Raw genomic sequence first — 16,372 nt, forward strand, 5'->3', positions numbered from 1 at the left:
CTATTGTTGCATTTGACAGCAGTGTTAGTGCTGATTTCATTTGGCTATCTTGTGGTTTTCCAAAGGAAAGACGATGGCACAGCATAGCATAGGGGAAGTTGGGGGTCATATCAACGACAGAGAACAGTCATGTTTAAAAATACACTAAATTTGAATTTATGAATTCTGTCATTTAAGGGCCAACATTGGGGTTATCATGTGTACTGTAAATGTTGCCTGATACCAAAGCTGATAAGATAAAAAGTAAGGGTTGAGTTGCCAGAAGGACAAACTACACTATTACAACAGAGCTGGAAGGATTTGGAGTTAATTGAACTCACTTGGTGGTGGGATGTATGTCTGGGTGACCTCCAAGTTCCTCTTCACTCTTCCTCCATCTCCACATTTCTACAAGAGAATACCAAGAGAGTGAGACACATCCTTAAGTGTGCTTTGTTGGCAAAGATACTAAAACCTACTAAAGTCAACTCAAAACATCAAAAATGCTTTAAGGTGAAAGGGAAAGTTCACTGAAGATTTGGCTTGTTGACTAAGCTACAGCTTAGAATGAACAATGTTTAGTGAACAACAGTTGGCACACACTATCCCTTGAAGAATCTTCTCTGTATATGATATTTCATATTCAGTTTGGCTCTAAATGAACACTTTCTGGAACCATAGTTGCTGTTATGATGTTGAAATCAAATTGTCAGAGAAAAATGTTTTCAAAGCTCTATGAAAAATGCTCAAGAATGAAAGAAAGCATACAAAAAGAAGAAAAGGCAACACATTTTCTCACAGAAGTAAAAAAAAGCAATACCCCCCAACACGCACACACCTACATGCACACATACACCTACACACACACCTCCTCCCCCCAACACACACCTACATACCTCACTGAAGCAGAGTTTGACGGAGCACTCCAGGTCCCAGCTAGTGGACGCCAGGTCTTGGAGCAGCTCTAGGGAGAAGCTAACCCTGGTACTGTTGGGGCACATGGTGGAGGAGCACGCCTCTGGCCTGAAGGGCATGTCCCTGACCACCGGGCATGAGCCCTTGGAGCGCACCGAGCAGTTGATCACCTTGATGGTCAGCACAATCTCCCCCAGCATCCTCCCTGAGATCTGTAGGAGAGGAGAGGGATGAGAGGGCATAGGAATGATTGTAGTGCTGGAAATGTTTGCATACACTGCAGTATGGGTGTTGTTTTGTAGCCTAGAGCAGGCCTGGTGGGAGATGTTGGGGGATGCATTTGCTCCCATGTACATACTGCATACTACATTGTATGGTCCCTCTATATCATACACTTATACAACACAATGTAACTCCAAGTCAATCACACTTCTGTGAAATCAAACTGTCCACTTAGGAAGCAACACTGATTGACAATACATTTCACATGCTGTTGTGCAAATGGAATAGACAACAGGTGGAAATTATAGGCAATTAGCAAGACACCCCCAATAAAGGACTGGTTTTGCAGGTGGTGACCACAGACCACTTCTCAGTTCCTATGCTTTCTGGATGATGTTTTGGTCTCTTTTGAATGCTGGCGGTGCTTTCACTCTAGTGGTAGCATGAGACGGAGTCTACAACCCACACAAGTGGCTCAGGTAGTGCAGCTCATCCAGGATGGCACATCAATGCGAGCTGTGGCAAGAAGGTTTGCTGTGTCTGTCAGCGTAGTGTCCAGAGCATGGAGGCGCTACCAGGCGACAGGCCAGTACATCAGGAGACGTGGAGGAGGCCTTAGGAGGGCAACAACCCAGCAGCAGGACTGCTACCTCCGCCTTTGTGCAAGGAGGAGCAGGAGGAGCACTGCCAGAGCCCTGCAAAATGACCTCCAGCAGGCCACAAATGTGCATGTGTCTGCTCAAACAGTCAGAAACAGACTCCATGAGGGTGGTATGAGGGCCCGACGTCCACAGGTGGGGGTTGTGCTTACAGCCCAACACCGTGCAGGACGTTTGGCATTTGCCAGAGAACACCAAGATTGGCAAATTCGCCCCTGGCGCCCTGTGCTCTTCACAGATGAAAGCATCACTGTAAGTAAGCATGACTGTAAGTCGCTTTGGATAAAAGCGTCTGCTAAATGGCATATTATTATTATTATTATTATTATTATGTTCACACTGAGCACGTGACAGACGTGACAGAGTCTGGAGACGCCGTGGAGAACGTTCTGCTGCCTGCAACATCCTCCAGCAAGACCGGTTTGGCGGTGGGTCAGTCATGGTGTGGGGTGGCATTTCTTTGGGGGGCCGCACAGCCCTCCATGTGCTCGCCAGAGGTAGCCTGACTGCCATTAGGTACCGAGATGAGATCCTCAGACCCCTTGTGAGACCATATGCTGGTGCGGTTGGCCCTGGGTTCCTCCTAATGCAAGACAATGCTAGACCTCATGTGGCTGGAGTGTGTCAGCAGTTCCTGCAAGAGGAAGGCATTGATGCTATGGACTGGCCCGCCCGTTCCCCAGACCTGAATCCAATTGAGCACATCTGGGACATCATGTCTCGCTCCATCCACCAACGCCACGTTGCACCACAGACTGTCCAGGAGTTGGCGGATGCTTTAGTCCAGGTCTGGGAGGAGATCCCTCAGGAGACCATCCGCCACCTCATCAGGAGCATGCCCAGGCGTTGTAGGGAGGTCATACAGGCACGTGGAGGCCACACACACTACTGAGCCTCATTTTGACTTGTTTTAAGGACATTACATCAAAGTTGGATCAGCCTGTAGTGTGGTTTTCCACTTTAATTTTGAGGGTGACTCCAAATCCAGACCTCCATGGGTTGATAAATTTGATTTCCATTGATCATTTTTGTGTGATTTTGTTGTCAGCACATTCAACTATGTAAAGAAAAAAGTATTTAATAAGATTATTTCATTCATTCACATCTAGGATGTGTTATTTTAGTGTTCCCTTTATTTTTTTGAGCAGTGTATATGGTGTTATACTGTATATACATTTGACGATACTATCAACATATATATTTTTTAAAGTCCTCTCCTGGATGTAGCTACATCCCCAAACTTTAATTCCTGTAGATTGCCATTCTATTGCAGAGACTTTTGCTTTGTGTGTTAGGAGTCATGCAGATGTGAAGGTGTGCAGGGCTTAGAGGGAGAAGTTGGGCACGGCAGAGGAACTGGGAGAGGATTAAAAAGAGCAGGAAGGTGTCGGAGTGAAATAACTCAAAGGGCTCTCACCTCTGCGTAGATCCTCTTGTCGCTCTGCACCTTGACGTTGGGGTCCAGAGGGGAGCGGTAGTCTGGAGAGGTGTACAGCTGCATGATCAGAGGCATCTGAGGGGGGCTGGGGGGCGATGGGGTGGACTCGGTTGGTGCAGCCTCTGTGACTGAGACAGCAAGACACAACGTTCACCTGTCAGTAAGAATGCATTTATACATGATACTACAGGATAGGTGTACCATATATTTGTTAATAAAATCATAAATAATAATAATAATAATGTTGGCTAAGATAGGAGCCAGCAGGCAACACTGGCATAGTGTTAGCTACCAATTACTGAGAAAGCTTGCTAAAGCATATTTTTATTGCAGTATATACACCAACAGTATGATCATTTATGATTGTAGAATTGGTCACTCTGTGTCGGAATTTGCATTTACTTACATACATTCATTAACTAATCAGAACAATTGTCAAATGTACAGACAATTGACAGGAACTGTGTCTTAACACAACTCCATAGTCATGCTACCCTTGCTAGCGGCTAATATTTACTATGCTCACTGTGACTGTAACTGTATCTTACCTGGAGTGTGGTCCTTATTCCCCAGGACCAGTGTGACCATGTTGCCCGCGGTTCGGATCTCAGAATAGCTGGTGATGGTGCTGGCTTTGAAATGTTCAAAGGCCTTCTTTTGTACAGCAACGGCACTGTCTGTGGTGATAGCGACCGTGGGAGGGATCTTATGCATCATGCTGGAGACCGCAAGCATGATCACGTTGTTAGACTGAGAGAGAGAGAGAGAGAGAGAGAGAGAAAGAGAGACTTAATATTATTATTATATTATTATTATAATATAATAGAGAGTACTGTATGGTTTTTCCCAATTTATATAGGACACCTTTGTCAGTCATAGAGCAAAATGCATACTGATCTGGGCCTGAAATGAAGACCAGACAAATGCAGGTAAAATGTCTGAGTCATTGGTGATTCACTTTCAGGCATTGATACTACAATTGAATTAACTGTAGATGTTATCCAGTGCTTACACAGAAGCTGGTGTGCTGTGGGTCATGGATGCTCCACATGGTACCCTGAGGTCCTCTTAGGAACAGACTGATCTGCCTCTCACTGATGACGTGCACAGAGACATTGCTGGAACAACAAAATAGTGTTGCTTTACCGTTCAAGAGCACAAACAACCATTACAATAACCTGTATAAGGCCACTATCATGGAAAGTGTTGCTAATGTTTTTAGCCAAGAGACTCTTCGGTGTCTTACCGAATGCTGACATCCTCAGGGATGTTAACGATGTATAGTTCTTTCTCTGTGTGACTGTTGGGAGGCTGGTTCGAGCAGGACTTGATTGATGAAGGTATGTTTGATTCTAACGTCAGATAGTGCTTGAGGGAATGCCATTCATTTTCAAGAGTACAGTTGTTGGAGCCAGTTGGAAGGAGTCTTGTTCCTGTAAAATCATTAATATTTATTATTCAGATTTGTTACATAATCTGCCATTCTTCGGTCACAGTTTATATTAACAAACCCAGCAAAAACGGACAGTTTGTGGGAGTTGTGTAAGCTTGAGGTACGTTGTATGTATCTGATTGTATCTGACAGTGTCTTACCCTCTCTCCCTGTGGAAGTGATGCTCCTTGGGTTCTGGACAGTGGTGAAAGACGTCACCCCACCAAACTCCTCGGTGGCCCATCTCACTAGATCTTTGTTGTCTGTGGGCAGGGCTTTTTTCTGGATGTCGACATTTGAACCAATCAACATCATATTGGAGTCATTGGCCACCTGGTGAGTAAAGGAAAATACATTAGACATTTCATTTCAGGTCTCTTTGACACTCCATCTATTGTATGTCAAGTTATGATACTATGGGTTCAATTCAATTGAACCTGTATTGCAAAAATGATTCACAGTAGCGCTTTGTCCTCTGGTCAAACTAGATCACAGAATAGTATTTGAGAGGCTAATGTAAAAATGTACAAACGACTTATTAACTACTATTCTCAGGTAAACTCCCCTCACAAGTAGATTCTTAAGAAGAGGTGTGTGCTTAGGCAGTAGTTCAAAACAAATGTACAAGGCAAGTTTGATTGAATCTGTCTGTTAACACGATCCACTCCATTATTTTTAATTTCCTTTATGTACGTGGAGGGATTATTGTTAATATACAGTACAACCCTAAGTCATTAAGCCACTCTACCTCTAGGAGGGTCAGACAGCTCTGTTTGTCTGCTCATTGTTACCGTGGCATCAGGTGAGTCAGCGCCTTATTTAGAGGCTGCTACCTCATGTTTGCCCAATGTGTCTGACAACAGCCACATTAAAGCATGCCCCCCTCCCTCTCCCTCCCTCTCTCTCTCTCTCTCGCCCTCTGTCTCTCTCTCTCCCTCTTTCTGTCTGTCTGTATCTTCATCTCTCTCTCTCTCCCTCCCTCCCTCTCTCTTTCGCTCTCTCTCTCTCGATCTCTCCTTCTCTCTCTCTCTCCATCTCTCTTTCTCTTTCTCGCTCTCTCTCTCTCTCCCTCGCTCTCTCTCTCTTTATTCTCTGAGCAGAGCAGGGCCATTTGAAAAGGAATGTTTATTATGCTAAAGTGTCTACAAGGCCGGTTGCACAACCCCGTTGGAGCCAAGGTCTTTCCTTCGCTTCCTGAGTGGGGCCGGGAAATGGGGACCTTTTTAACTCTGTGCGTCAGTGGAGTCGGCTGGAATCTGGCTCCATACGGGTATAAATATATACATCCAGCCTAGTGCATGCATACTACAGCACACATTCCCCTGTTTCCCGAACAGGCCAGGGGAATAATGGAATGTACATGAAGCACTCAAGTAGGTGTTCTAATGTATCGGTTACGTGCCATTTCGGTGTAACCTAAGAGTCGCGCCCAATCTGTACTCATTTGCTAATCAAATATTGGTTTAAAGACAATTATACTTCTATAAGCATATAAAAAAACAATTAGATCATTAGCCCAAGATCTTGAGAATAGAGTCCCTTTATATATTATTCAGAGCAGATGGATGGAGCAGATATCCATTTCCCTTTGGATCCTGTCTCAACAATGGCTTCATTTTCTCCCCCATCAATGTTCTCATCACTATTCCCGTTGCATTCCAGCTAATATAGCACACAGATGGACAAATTGTTCTGGACTGGGGGGACTTATATAGGTCTGATGTGTTGTTACAATTAATTTCATGATAATGGATCGCATAAAAACAACAACAAACAATTAGCTACGCTGCATTGCACAAACTCACAGGAGGTACAGTATGTGCTCAGTGTTTTGCCAAGAAGAGGCTAGGGAAGGGGGAGAGAGCAGCAGCCCTTGTGTTGGCAATGATTTTGGTGTTTGAGGAATAAAGTCCATATATTTCCTGGTGGTCGAGGTCTTAAAGGGCTGGAAAGAAGACCACTGATTGTTTTCTCTGTGGACCTCCATGTTAGCGGTCAGTGTGTGTGTATGTGTGTGTTAAGGCCTGCCAGCTGCAGCCAGACCCCACACAGCCAGCCAGAACGCTCTGCTGAAAGCCAAGTAAACCTGTGTGATTGATTGGTCCTTCTCATGCGTGTATATTTTGTTTAATGTGGATCGAAATAGAAAGACGCATCCTTCTCTCCTCTACTTCTCTCCTCGCATCTCCTCTCTTCTCCTCTTCTCTCCTCTCTTCCTCCTCTTCTCCACTCCTCTTCTCTCCTCCTATATCCTCCCCTCTCATTCTCCTCACTTCTCTCCTCTTCTTCTCTACTCCCCTCTTCTCCTCTCGTACTGCCTCATTAACCCCGTGGAGAACCCTGGCGTGACAGCTAGGTACCATATCGCTCAGATGCTGTGTAGACACTCTGTATTGTGTGTAGCCGTGACACTCATCATTGTGTGTCTGTGCCGTTGCTATCACCGAGGAGTCAGGGGGATTTAAGTCACTGTCAGAGAGAGCTATCTGGTGGGCTGTTTAGAACAGGCACCCATCCAAAATAGATTAGGTTCGAGGTCAAGGCCATTCGCCTATCTGTCTGTCTCTGTCCCCTTGGCTCCAAGGACGCATCGTGAACTGTCTGCACGAGGACGTGCAGGGGACTACGCCAGAGGGGTCATCAACTCTTACATAACATAGTCTTCCTCAATATGCATACTACCGTGCTCCGCACTCTCATGCTCCGAGTGCATTCTCTGACAACATTCTCTTGAGTATGTTCTTGTGAGGACAAGAGTGTGGAGAATGCATAAAACATAACATTTGAGAAGCACTCGCACTCCCTTTACTGTATTACCTCACGCTTCACCTCCCCATTCATTGAACCTCCTTCCAGCCAGGACAATTGCAACAATAGACGAAACAAGATATACACAAACCAAACGTTTTACTTCATAACTAACAGTAGTAGCTAGCCAGTTAGCCCTATTTACTTATTATGGGCTTGCGATCTACGGTACGAAGGCAGGTAAACATTTCAAAATTAACACAGTATGTATTTATTAATGTATCAAGATAAAATATTGTAGTCAGACAACATATGAGATGTGAATAGGCAACATTTCATTCTGAAGTCGGAGTGTATTTTCTCTCTCTTCAGCTCAAATAATGGCCGCCATTGATTTCAAGAAATGTTATGTCATTTTTTACGTGGTTGCGTCATATTTCTTTGCATACTTTCCGTTGAAGCTTGCATCGATGCATGCTTCAAAATATGTAGAAACGGAGTACGCATTCGAGAAGTGCCCTCCGTGCTCCGTTTCGCATACTTTGATTTGGACTCATACTCCGAGCCTCCCGTGCTCCAATTTGTGTGCTCGGAGCGCGGTAGTTCGCATTTTGAGAAACACCCACTGTGTATCATGTCTTGGTGTGAAGCTAAATTACCACCCCATATTAGATGGAGAACTAACGACAAGATCTACAACAGTGAGGATGGGAGGAGGGGCAACTGAGGATGCGAGACCTTGAACCTTGACGATGAACCCACAGGTCGGTGGCCTTTTGTGAATGTACGCAAATGTACTCGGTCCCATCTGAGTGTGTGGTGACTGTTCCGTGTCCCGGTCACAGCTGGATAGAACACTGGGCATGTACCCAGCAGATCTGTCATCCTCGTGACGCACTTCCTCAGACAGACACCAGATGCTGTTTTTTTCCATTAAAATGGCAACACTCCCAGGTGATCCACTACACACCATCCTCCCATCCCACACAAACATCCCCTCTTCATGTAAAATGTTCCCCCTCTCTGCATGACATGATAGGCTATCCTACTATCACAGACTGCTGACAGTGTTGTAAACATTGAATCATCCTATTTATTGTGGAAGATTATTGATTTTTAACAGCACCTTAATATGGCGAAGTTTAAACAGAGGATAGAGGGTCGAAATAGATAAAATATAATGTTATTTATTTTACACTTTGTGTGAGGAGCAGAGCTCAAGAGGAGGATGCTTGGGCTGTGGACATGGTCTGAACTCTCAACTCAGCTTGGTACTTGTGTTCATTGTGATAAAAAGCAAGAGTTCTGTTTCAAGAGAATGGGTGCCTACAGACAAGGGGTGGTTTGAGTCCCAGGCAGGGATCCAAAATCAATAACACTATCATTTACTGTCAAACTCCCAAAGAAAACATCCTATCAGTCCCTTCTGCTTCATTTCCAAATTTCGGTTGACAAGACGAAACCCTTTGAGACACACCATCTCTCTTCTGAAGGAGTCCTTTCTTTCTAAAACCTCACTTGAAGTGTGTAAATCTAGTAGATAGGTTGAACAACACAATACTCAAGTTAATGTCTCCACTATAACACTATACATCCCCAGTGTCTGACAGAGACTATTAACTTGTTCCCTACTCCAACACACTTTAAGCTTCTTTTTATAATGTGTACCAGATATGAAATACACACAGGTCCTTGGGGACTGGCAAACTAAACAAACAAGGGTAATTGCTTCTCCAAACTGCCCCAGGGGCTTGCACAGCTGGGGCTGGTTCTATGTCAAACATCTGGCTTGGAGGGCCCATCTGGGCCTGCAGAAAAGCATTTCTCCCCTGATTAACTATGGAAGTAGGGAGGCCTGGCAGTGAGGCTCTACCCTCCCCTCCCTCCCCGGCTCCAAACACTGGAGCTGAACAGAGCAGAGTAGAGTGGAGCAGCTCAGCTGGCAGGAACAGGAGAGCTGCCAGGCTAGACTCCCAGTCCTTGCCAAGCCCCCATTAGCCAGCTATCAGGCAATGCAGCCAGCTATCTATCAGGCAATACCTATTGAGAGTCCTTCTCTATTTCTCTAGGCGATTGGGCATTAAAGTGTAAGTCTAATATAAGTCAGCATCTGCTTTTCTCCCGGCTAGGATATACTGTAATTCCTGGAGTATAAATTTGCATATAACTTTTTGTGTACTTTTCATACACTGACATACTGTAATGCCCTTACACTAACTGATAAACAACCCCAAGGAAACAAGTGGCAAAAGGAAACACTTAAATGAGAAGAGGTGCTATACTTACGTATAAGCTGACATCCATGTTAGCATTGGCCGCAGAGTATATGACCTGCTCTGAGTCTGTGGTGATGATGAGGTGCATTGGCTTGGCAGTGGTCATGTTTAGTTCAAACATTGTGGGAGCCTAGAGAAAAGGACAGAAGAATCAAGTTAAACTTCAAGAAAAATACATTCAAGTTTGTGATGACTGTAAATGCAAAACAGCATGATATTATCATGTTTATCACAATTCACCCCAAGTTTTTTACTGCAAGAAAAACCATTCTTATACACCCCCAAACCCCCACCCCACCATCCATCTGAGTGTACAGTACACATCAACTTAATCACCACATCAACAATGGCTGTACATTCAAAACAGAGCCATGCATGGTATGTTCAGTAGCTATAGCATAAACAACATGTGGCTGGCAGGGGAAGTGGTGGTGGCTTTAATTCCCACAGGAACTTTGCTGTGATTAGGAAGAAAAAAAATCAAGAATCAAGCGGTATCATTTTTGGGGGGAAGAGGTCACACAGGGGTCGCACAGAGGGCAATGTCTACTGTAGGATTCTGAGAGCTAATCTGTTTGGTTACCTTATAGGCCTATATGCAATGTCATTGTTTATGAGTGTCTCTTGATAAGTTGTGAGCTGGCATAGATGCTAAATGTACTGTATGACAAATTATAGGATGAGGCTTACTGCTTCCATGTTTGTCTGACTGACTAGCATATAATGCACGCACACACACACACACACACACACACACACACACACACACACACACACACACACACACACACACACACACACACACACACACAAACACACAAAACCTGGTGCCCAATCTATTCCCCTAACACGTATATGGACTCCACACCACCATGCTGAAAGATCTACTTCTCCAACAGTGTTATTACATTTCACTGAGTCAGTGCACGGCGTCATCAAAATATAATGACTCCACACTGCAATTTAATGATCCTGTGGTGGGGTAACACATGGCGTTCGAAATTTAATCTAACACCTTCATTTACTTTGAAGGGACCAGGCTTGGGATTGGATTGTCGCCTGACAGCTCAACACAAGAGTTTCTATTGTGTTCTGTCTCTCCCACAGAGTAACTCATTGAGAAAAGCGCATTTCTGTTCCCTTCCAGAGGCATCACATCAGCACAATACGTGTGAAAGATCCAAGGACGGCCCACATGCTAAATTATGTACCGCTTTCCTTACTTCTTCAATTCCAGAGACGACAAGATTCAAATAATTCCGTTGATGGTAGGTCACTTGTGTGATTTGATAGAGACAGCTGATATAAGATACATAACATTATTATGTGTCTCTCTAGCAATGGGAAAATATCTACTATATGTCACTGTGTAATTATGGCATAATGTGAAAATATGACATATTCATCCCAAGTGGCAGGTGTTGGCAGACAGACAGTTCTGACTGGAGCTGCCAAGGAGTTTATAGCAGAGGAACAGGCTACAGCAACACCTGTCCAATGCTACAGTCAAACGAGCACAACACTAGCAGAACCAGCTTATGAAACCAGTCCAACACCAGTCCAACACCAGTGAATCCAATCCAACACCAGTCCAACACCAGTGATCCCAGTCCAGCAACAGTTCCTGCTGTGAGGCATGAGGTACCAGGAGGAGTGGAATTGAGAGGCTTGGGGTACCAGGAGAAGTGGAGTTGAGAGGCTTGAGGTACCAGGAGGAGTGGAGGTGAGAGTCTTGGGGTACCAGGAGAAGTGGAGTTGAGAGGCTTGGGGTACCAGGAGAAGTGGAGTTGAGTGGCTTGGGGTACCAGGAGAAGTGGAGTTGAGAAGCTTGAGGTACCAGGAGGAGTGGAGGTGAGAGGCTTGGGGTACCAGGAGAAGTGGAGTTGAGAGGCTTGGGGTACCAGGAGAAGTGGAGGTGAGAGGCTTGGGGCACCAGGAGTGGAGGTGAGAGGCTTATCCATATCCACTCAACTAATCTCTTCTCCCCTCTCCAGTGACAGCAGAGTCAACATGTCCACCTGGCCAGACTCATACAGTGGACTCCCAACCCTGACAGAGAGAGGACAGGATGTGCATGGATGCCCTCCTGTAGTGCACACTATCTGCCTCAGAGGTCCTGGAGGAGGTTAGATAGCCACTAGGCAGCTACAGGATTCAGCAGGCTGGTAGCCAGCTGTACAGAGGGTCAGAGAAGCCTATTCTACACTGAACAAAAATATAAATGCAACATGTGAAGTGTTGGTCCCATGTTTCATGGACTGAAATAAAATATACCAGAAATGTTCCATATGCACACAAAGCTTATTTCTCTAAAATGTTGTGCACAAATTTGTTTACATCCCTGTTAGTGAGCATTTCTTCTTTGCCAAGATATTCCATCTACCTGACAGGTGTGGCATATCAAGAAGTTGATTAAACAGCATGATCATTACACAGGAGCACCTTGTGCTGGGGGCAATAAAAGGCCACTCTAAAATGTGCAGTTTTATCACACAACACAATGCCACAGATGTCTCAAGTTTTGAAGGAGCATGCAATTGGCATGCTGACTGCAGGAATGTCCAGCAGAGCTGTTGCCAGATAATTTAATGTTAATTTCTCTACCATAAGCCACCTCCAACGTCATTTTAGAGAATTTGGACGTACGTCCAACTGGCCTTACAACTGCAGACCACATGTAACCATGCCAGCCCAGGACCTCCACATCCAGATTTTTCACCTGCGGGATCGTCTGAGACCCGCCACCCGGACAGCTGATGAAACTGTGGGTTTGCACAAACGAAGAATTTCTGCTCATCTGCGTGCTTGTCGTCCTCACCAGGGTCTTGACCTGAAAGCAGTTCAGCAGCGTAACCGACTTCAGTGGGCAAAAGCTCACCTTCGATGGCCACTGGCATGCTGGAGAACTGGAGACTCCTACTGCTCTCTCCTCGTCTGACCATGTGTTCTCGCATACCCCGAGAGCATCTGGTCAGAGGGGTGGTGGTACAGGAATCCTCATCTCTCCCAAGTGGACATTCTCAATTTTTCCCCTAACCCATCTGTCTATCTCCTCATTTGAATTCCATGCTGTCACAGTCACTAGCCCATTTAAGCTTAATATCCTTGTCATCTATCGCCCTCCAGGTTCCCTTGGAGAGTTCATCAATGAGCTTGACGCCTTGATAAGTTCCTTCCCTGAGGATGGCTCACCCCTCACAGTTTTGGGGGATTTCAACCTCCCTATGTCCACATTTGACTCATTTCTCTCTGCCTCCTTCTTTCCACTCCTCTCCTCTTTTGACCTCACCCTCTCACCGTCCCCCCCTACTCACAAGGCAGGCAATACGCTTGACCTCATCTTCACTAGATGCTGCTCCTCTACTAATCTCACTGCAACTCCCCTCCATGTCTCCGACCACTACTTTGTTTCCTTTTCTCTCTCGCTCTCCTCCCACACTACTCACTCTGCCCCTACACAGATGGTAATGCGCCGCCGCAACCTTCGCTCTCTCTCTCCCACTACTCTCTCCTCTTCCATCCTATCATCTCTTCCCTCTGCTCAATCCTTCTCCCTCCAATCTCCTGATTCTGCCTCCTCAACCCTCCTCTCCTCCCTTTCTGCATCCTTTGACTCTCTGTGTCCCCTATCCTCCCGGCCGGCTCGGTCCTCCCCTCCAGCTCCGTGGCTTGATGACTCATTGCGAGCTCACAGAACAGAGCTCCGGGCAGCGGAGCGGAAATGGAAGAAAACTAAACTCCCTGCCGACCTGGCATCTTTTCACTCCCTCCTCTCTACATTTTCTTCATCTGTTTCTGCTGCTAAGGCCACCTTCTACCACTCTAAATTCCAAGCATCTGCCTCTAACCCTAGGAAGCTCTTTGCCACATTTTCCTCCCTCCTGAATCCTCCCCCCCCCCCCCCCCTCCTCTCTCTCTGTGGATGACTTCGTCAACCACTTTGAAAAGAAGGTTGACGACATCCGATCCTCGTTTGTTAAGTCTAATGACACTGCTGGTCCTGCTCACACTGCCCTACCCTATGCTTTGACTTCTTTCTCCCCTCTCTCTCCAGATAAAATCCTGCGACTTGTGACTGCAGGCCGCCCAACAACCTGCCCGCTTGACCCCATCCCCTCCTCCCTTCTCCAGACCATCTCCGGTGACCTTCTCCCCTACCTCACCTCGCTGATCAACTCATCCTTGACCGCTGGCCATGTCCCTTCCGTCTTCAAGAGAGCGAGAGTTGCTCCCCTTCTCAAAAAACCAACACTCGACCCCACTGATGTCAACAACTACAGACCAGTATCCCTTCTTTCTTTTCTTTCCAAAACTATTGAGCGTGCCGTCTTTAGCCAACTCTCCTGCTATCTCTCTCAGAATGACCTTCTTGATCCAAACCAGTCAGGTTTCAGGACAGGTCATTCAACTGAGACTGCTCTTCTCTGTGTCACGGAGACTCTCCGCACTGCTAAAGCTAACTCTCTCTCCTCTGCTCTTGTCCTTCTAGACCTGTCTGCTGCCTTTGATACTGTGAACCATCAGATCCTCCTCTCCACCCTCTCCGAGCTGGGCATCTCCGGCGCGGCTCACTCCTGGATTGCGTCCTACCTGACCGGTCGCTCCTACCAAGTGGCGTGGCGAGAAGCTGTCTCCGCACCACGTGCTCTCACCACTGGTGTCCCCCAGGGCTCAGTTCTAGGCCCTCTCCTTTTCTCCCTATACACCAAGTCACTTGGCTCTGTCATATCCTCACATGGCCTTTCCTATCATTGCTACGCTGACGATACACAACTAATCTTCTCCTTTCCCCCTTCTGATAACCAGGTGGCGAATCGCATCTCTGCATGTCTGGCAGACATATCAGTATGGATGACGGATCACCACCTCAAGCTGAACCCTGGCAAGACGGAGCTGCTCTTCCTCCCGGGGAAGGACTGCCCGTTCCATGATCTCGCCATCACGGTTGACAACTCCGCTGTGTCCTCCTCCCAGAGTGCGAAGAGCCTAGGCGTGACCCTGGACAACACCCTGTCGTTCTCCGCCAACATCAAGGCGGTGACCCGCTCCTGCAGGTTCATGCTCTACAACATTCGGAGAGTACGACCCTGCCTTACACAGGAAGCGGCACAGGTCCTAATTCAGGCACTTGTCATCTCCCGTCTGGACTACTGCAACTCGCTGTTGGCTGCCCTCCCTGCCTGTGCCATTAAACCCCTACAACTCATCCAGAATGCCGCAGCCCGTCTGGTGTTCAACCTTCCCAAGTTCTCTCACGTCACCCCCCTCCTCCGCACACTCCACTGGCTTCCAGTTGAAGCTCGCATCCGCTACAAGACCATGGTGCTTGCCTATGGAGCAGTGAGGGGAACGGCACCTCTGTACCTTCAGGCTCTGATCAGTCCCTACACCCAAACGAGGGCATTGCGTTCATCCACCTCTGGCCTGCTGGCTCCCCTTCCTCTGCGGAAGCATAGCTCCCGCTCAGCCCAGTCAAAACTGTTCGCTGCTCTGGCACCCCAATGGTGGAACAAGCTCCCTCACGACGCCAGGACAGCGGAGTCACTCACCACCTTCCGGAGACATTTGAAACCCCACCTCTTTAAGGAATACCTGGGATAGGATAAAGTAATCCTTCTAACCCCCCCCCCCCCCCCCCCCCCCCCCCCCAAATTGTAAAGTGGTTATCCCACTGGCTATAGGGTGAACGCACCAATTTGTGAGTCGCTCTGGCTAAGAGCGTCTGCTAAATGACGTTAATGTGCCCTTGAGCAAGGCACTTAACCCTAATTGCTCCTGTAAGTCGCTCTGGATAAGAGCGTCTGCTAAATGACTAAAATGTAAATGTAAATGTAACTGTGCTCTTCACGGATGAATCCCGGTTCCAACTGTACCAGGCAGATGGCATCGTGTGGGCGAGCGGTTTGCTGATGTCAACATTGTGAACAGAGTCCCCCATGGTGGCGGTGGGGTTATGGTATGGGCAGGCATAAGCTACGGACAACTGCATTTTATCTATGGCATTTTGAATGAACAGAGATACCGTGACGAGATCCTGAGGCCCATTGTCGTGCCATTCATCCGCCGCCATCACCTCATGTTTCATCATGATAATGCACGGCCCCATGTCGCAAGGATCTGTACACAATTCCTGGAAGCTGAAAATGTCCCAGTTCTTCCATGTTCTGCATACTCACCAGACATCACCCATTGAGCAGCAACTTCGCACAGCCATTGAAGAGGAGTGGGACAACATTCCACAGGCCACAATCAACAGCCTGATCAACTCTATGCGAAGGAGATGTGTCGCGCTGCATGAGGCAAATGGTGATCACACCAGATACTGACTGTTTTTCTGATCCACACCCCTACCTTTTTTTCAGGTATCTGTGACCAGCAGATGCATATCTGTATTCCCAGTCATGTGAAATCCATAGATTAGGGCCTAATGAATTTATTTCAATTGACTGATTTTCTTATATGAACTGTAACTCAGTAAAACCTTTGAAATTGTTGCATGTTGTGTGTATATTTTTATTGAGTGTAGTTCAGAGTTCATACCACAGTGAACAACAGGTGAACAGTGTTGGCCTTCAGCTTCCGGTTAAGTCAAATATGTTCTTGTAATTATTGACCACAGTCAAGAATGCGTTATAAGCTAGTGACGTTTACAAAGATAGAGATGAGGGAGACAGGACATTTATATATTCTCTTTGAACTTCCC

The 16,372-nt window shown here is 46.5% G+C and overlaps 1 protein-coding gene across 5 annotated transcripts in view; it reads right to left on the reverse strand.

The window, feature by feature from the left end:
- Positions 1-16,372, reverse strand: part of LOC311100323 (endoglin-like) — a 47,968-nt gene that overhangs the window by 8,609 nt on the left and 22,987 nt on the right. For all 5 annotated transcript variants that reach the window (XM_084141200.1, XM_084141204.1, XM_084141201.1 and 2 more), the window contains 8 exons: positions 9,680-9,799; positions 4,807-4,978; positions 4,460-4,646; positions 4,226-4,331; positions 3,762-3,963; positions 3,193-3,341; positions 876-1,106; positions 321-387 (listed from right to left, as the gene is read on the reverse strand). In XM_084141200.1, coding sequence (XP_083997326.1) covers positions 321-387; positions 876-1,106; positions 3,193-3,341; positions 3,762-3,963; positions 4,226-4,331; positions 4,460-4,646; positions 4,807-4,978; positions 9,680-9,799 — 1,234 coding nt within the window. The remainder of the gene's footprint in view (positions 1-320; positions 388-875; positions 1,107-3,192; positions 3,342-3,761; positions 3,964-4,225; positions 4,332-4,459; positions 4,647-4,806; positions 4,979-9,679; positions 9,800-16,372) is intronic.

Source organism: Coregonus lavaretus, assembly GCF_964263955.1.
Source record: "Coregonus lavaretus genome assembly, chromosome: 24".
In the NCBI taxonomy this organism is placed as follows: Eukaryota; Metazoa; Chordata; class Actinopteri; order Salmoniformes; family Salmonidae; genus Coregonus; species Coregonus lavaretus.